This window comes from Empidonax traillii, unplaced genomic scaffold (assembly GCF_003031625.1).
Source record: "Empidonax traillii isolate 1590-97213 ecotype Southwest subspecies unplaced genomic scaffold, ASM303162v1 scaffold988:size217796, whole genome shotgun sequence".
Taxonomy (NCBI): Eukaryota; Metazoa; Chordata; class Aves; order Passeriformes; family Tyrannidae; genus Empidonax; species Empidonax traillii.
Window position 1 is genome coordinate 146,790 of NW_020956181.1, and position 5,078 is coordinate 151,867.

The 5,078-nt window shown below is 41.0% G+C and overlaps 1 protein-coding gene across 1 annotated transcript in view; it reads left to right on the forward strand.

Moving 5' to 3' along the window:
• Nucleotides 1–5,078, forward strand: part of LOC114067906 (E3 ubiquitin-protein ligase HECW1-like) — a gene marked incomplete at its 3' end in the record, with an annotated part of 142,186 nt that overhangs the window by 76,624 nt on the left and 60,484 nt on the right. The window contains exon 2 of the mRNA XM_027903661.1: nt 200–524. Coding sequence (XP_027759462.1) covers nt 200–524 — 325 coding nt within the window. The remainder of the gene's footprint in view (nt 1–199; nt 525–5,078) is intronic.

A 5,078-nucleotide genomic window follows, 5' to 3' on the forward strand; every position in this document is an offset into this window, starting at 1 on the left:
GAGCTTGCTCTTACACTTGTTTTCATGGTACAAATTACAGAGTAGGAGCCGAGTTAGCACTGTGTTTCCTGCTACCTCTTCTGGTAGATCTGCGACTTTCTCATTACAACGTACTACTTTTCCTGAGCTTTGATATCACTGAAAAACGAATAATACTGTAAATGCTGTCCTTTCTTTTTTTTTTTTTTTGTCTTTGCAGAATCTGTACCAAAACAGGTTCCTGGGCCTGGCAGCCATGGCGTCCCCATCTAGAAACTCCCAAAATCGGCGCCGGTGCAAGGAGCCTCTCAGATACAGCTATAACCCTGACCAGTTCCATAACATGGACATCAGGAACAATTCCCACGAGACAGTCACCATTCCTAGGTCTACCAGCGACACGGACCTTGTCACTTCAGACAGCCGGTCCACCCTGATGGTCAGCAGCTCCTACTACTCCATTGGGCATTCGCAGGACCTGGTGATATACTGGGATATAAAAGAGGAAGTGGACGCAGGGGACTGGATTGGCATGTATCTCATAGGTGAGTCCCCCTTTCCCCTTCCCCTTTGTGTTTCTTGCTGATTTTTGTAGCTGTAGGCATTTGGGTACTGTGGGCTAATGGTGATGATGAGCTGATAAGTGTAGTCTTGAAGTGGGTTTACATATTACAAGATTTTTTTTTTTTTTTCTGCTCCTGAATTGCTGGTTGCAGTCCTTGCACTTTTTCTTCAGCAAAGATATGAAAAGGCTTTCTGTTGATGGTTCCTTGACATTTCAAGATAAATTGATTTTAAAGCCATTTGGATGTTGGGAAAATACCTCCCGTATAAAGGCATAAAATATGTTCAGGGTTTACTCTTGAGAGTCCTTTAGTAATCTGTGACAGATTACGAGTCAAGAATATGAATCATTTAAAAACCTTGCAAGAATGCCTTTTTCTCTATAGCCACAGGATATTGAGATATGAACAATAATTATAGACTGAGGCAGTCTGGAGTTGTCCCAGAAAGTTTTGCACTTTTTTCCCTTTTATTTTATATTGGAAGCTCTATTGAGCCATGGACATTAGCATATTTTTGGCAACTCCATCTAGTAAATCCAACCCCATAAGAGTAATAAGAAATGGTTTCAATTCACTTTTACCTGATTGTTCCACTTCAGTATAAAATTTGCCTTTTTTTTTTTTTTTTTTTAAGCTGGTTTGGTTCCCATGGAAATAGTCCTGCTGCTGAGACTGGAGTCTGTGTTAACTCTTTGTCCTCTGGTACATTTTGAACGTGGTGAATCAGTTTCAGATACATTCCTCCATGTATTAGGGGGTCTTAATAAACTGCAGTTCTAAAGTGTTTCTTGAGAACCGGTGATTTGATAAGAAAGATTGACCCCAGCTGGTGCCCCTACAAAGGGAAATGTTGGTTAAACACTTTCCTTAGGAAGGCGTGCCCAGCAGGTTGTAGTTGCAGCAGCACCACATCATCTCGCTCAGATAGTGATCCAAAACCAGATAAAGCATATGATAGTGTGAGATGGGCTTTTGGAGCAGTCATAGGGGACATCTTAGGGGGCCACATTGTTACTGAAGTGCTTTAGTGGGTAAAACCAGATGGCTTGACATCACACGCTGAAGATGTTGGGAACGCAAATGTTAGTGATGTAGGAGATGTCTGAGAAGGTACTGGGTAGAAAGTCTGAACATATAGAAGAACACTGGTGGCAGGGTGTTAGGCATTGAAAAGTAAGTTCAGGATGTTGAGGAGACGGGAAGAAGGGGTACACAAGGGTGGTTATTTAGGACGTGGAAGGAAAGGAGTGAAGGTTACCATAAACCAGGCTGCAAGTACTTGTTCCTGTGAGTAACCTTAAAAAATACCCTGCTTTGAAAATAAAAGTAGGCTTCTGAAATTTAAATCTTTTAGGAAAAAAAACAGAGACTGGATTTAAAACAGATGCCTTGAAAGCAGTCTAGTTTGTTGGCCTTAACAGAATATCACTTGTGTTTACAGTTAAACTTGGAGGTTGTACTGGAACTGATGAGAAGACACAGGAGCTCCCAGTATTGGACACTGGGAAATACTGTGAGCCTGTTCTGCAGCAGTGCAGGCAATTAGGGAATGTATTGCCTCAGTAGAAAGAGGCAAAGCATACCTTCTGGTGGTCTGCACAGAGCTGTTTCATACTGATGGAACTTGTTCGTCTGGGCTTCCTAGCTCAGGTGTTGCATCCGGGGCTGTGAAGACACGTTCTAAGTTGTTGTTCTTTTTTTGATAGGCAACCTGAATACATAGACTTTTAACTGGGAAAAATAAAAAATACACCCTGGTACTTCTGCTTAATTTACTGCATCGAACGGGATATATTCCCAGGCACCCCAGTAAATTCCAAGTGCAGATTCTGAAGTGTATCCTTGCCCCTGCTGGCTGAATGCCTGTGGTTTTTGACAATAGTTAATGGCTCATTCCAAGGAACTGCAATGCCAAATGAAAAATGAATAGTGTGTCCAGTCCCCAAGAAACCAACACTTGACACTTGATGGCTTTGAAGGTGTTTTGTCTCCAGGCTCTAAGGTTCCCAGTCTAAATAACTGAGGAAATAGCGGGGAGCAGCACCCCCCATTCCCTTTTTGTCTTCCTTTCCCTGCTTCCTACCACTGCAAGGAGTAAGAGGAGTTTTGGTTCCCCTTAGAGAACATGTGAGGATCAGTTGGGTTTTGGTGTTAGTTTGACAGTGGAAGACAGAATCTACGAAGGTAATTGGCACTGTGGCTGTATCCAATTTTACAAAGTAGGGCAAACCAGTAGGAATAGTTCTGCAGAAGCAAACATCTGATGAAGGATTGGCTTTAGAACAGGCTCAGCCTGGCAAACTAAATGCCCTTGAGTCGCTGCAGTGCATCTTTCAGTTTAGCTTCATCAGGACAGAATTGAATTGGTGTGGCTGAAACTAGAGACAGTGGGAAGGATTGTTACGAAAGCACACTTCTGACCTGAATTAAAATGCTGATGCATCCTGTTTGTGACCAATCCATAGGGGTGAGAGATCCAGACAGCCCTAACAGCTTAGAATTTGTGTGTGCGTTCGCACGGATTTTATGAGCCTGCGCTCCTGTTTAGACAAGGGATGTTCCTGGCCTTGGGGGTGTGACCTTCACAATGTAAACTGATATATAACTATGTTTTAAATTAGCAGCCAGGCTGGAACAAGAGAACCAAAGAAACTGTGAGCTTTTCCCAGTCTGCTCAGGAGAGGATTAGTGGTGAAGCCTATTATTACCACTTGTGTGGCAACACTGTTAACTCTTGCATTGCTGCTGGTCATTGTAGTGTTGGTCTCACAGCCAGATTGTGGATACAGCCCAATCCTTTTTGTGACCGTTTGGGTTGGTGAAATTTAAGCTGAAAGGTTTGAATGTAGCGCTATTCAATGTTGTGGTGAGTCATGAGAACATGAGAAATTGTTTGCCATCCTTGTTGTGGATTGTCTTTAAACCTTGGTTTGGAAGCATTAGAGTTGGTGTTAGTTATTTGTCTTGGTTATCCCAGGAAGGGACTAGACAAAGGCAGAACAGAAGGCAGTTCTCACCTTAGAGGAGCTTAATCACTGACATTGTAGTATTGTAGGAAATAGCTCCAAATAATTTTATATGTGTGTTGGTTTTGAAATGCATAAAACTTAGTCTGTTCTCACCACCACTGCCATCACTAAAATTTTGATGATGCCTAATAAACTGCAGGCTTCAGAATAAAGGTGTTCCACATTTGGGGAAATATAGATGATACAAAAAGGTTTCAAAAAAGAAGAGCAAAAATCATGTAGCTCATGTGTTTTGACACTGTAGGGGATTTTGGGGTTGCTATTCAAAGGTTAAAGTAGCCTGAAGGAAGAGTTAAGGGAGTCTGGAAATTCTGTCTGCTTGCTCTTCACAGGAAGGAGACACAGCCCTTTTTATCACAAGATATCTGCAGAAGCTGGATTTGACATTGGTTATTAGAAGTAACTTTTGCTCATGGCCTCAGAAAATGGACTAGGCAGCCAGTCAATCTCTTGTAAAACAGTGTAAAAAATGGTGGTCATGGCAAAAAATAGTGTTGAGTATATCCACCCTGTAGCTTCTTGAAAAAAATCTGTGCAGACATACACAGTTTGGATGAAGGATCATAGAAAAACTCCTTAGTTGGAGGGCAAATAGTAATGTTGACTCTCTTAAAATATAGATGTTATTACTTCAGTGCATTTTAAGATTACCCATGGTGAGATGATAGAAAAAATACATGAATTGGGAAAAAAATAATTTCTAGGTGTTTGAGGCATACTGTGCCTTCTGGAGTAGGAATTACATTTAATTCCTTCTAAGGTTTAACTCTGTTCTAACTTCCCCTTGTATATACTATCTCTCGGCTCTGAGAAAAGCAGAGGAACCTGTAAATTCTGTAACAACTCACCTGAAAGGTGCATTTGCCTTCTCTCAAAAGAACTGTATTATGAACATCAGCAGACTTTCAGAGAAACATACTCAAAAACAAAAATACATGTATACACTCAAAAAGAGCTCTCTCAGAAATTCAAAAACTCTGTTGCTGTTTAAAAGGCTCTGGAATTAAAGTTTTATTTGTAGGAAAACTATTTGTCAAGAAAATGCCCACTGTGAAAAAAAGTGAAACTAAAACAAGGTTATGAACAACGAAGATGGAGTGTTTGTATATTTTTTAAAAAAGGACTCTCATTTAGTGGCTACTGTGAAGCAGATGGAATATTTGCAGTTATTTATCTCAAGGCTTTCTCTGTCTCTGTTATCTCATTTGCTCTTGCTATTTGCTACCCTATGAAGCCTCTTAGATAAATTAATATGGACTGCTGGCAGCTGCTTGTAGATAAAGGGCTATCTTATAATTACTGCAGTAGCATTTTAGCTGCTACTAGATTTCACTTCCGTCATCACCTCCATATCTGATGTAGAGGAGCTAGTGAGAATTGTTTACACCACACTTCTGAAAAAATCTTTTGCTCCAGTGTCTGCACACCCATATGAAGTAGACTTTCTCCCTTTCTCTCTCCCTTTCTCTCTCCCTTTCTCTCTCCCTTTCTCTCTCCCTTTCTC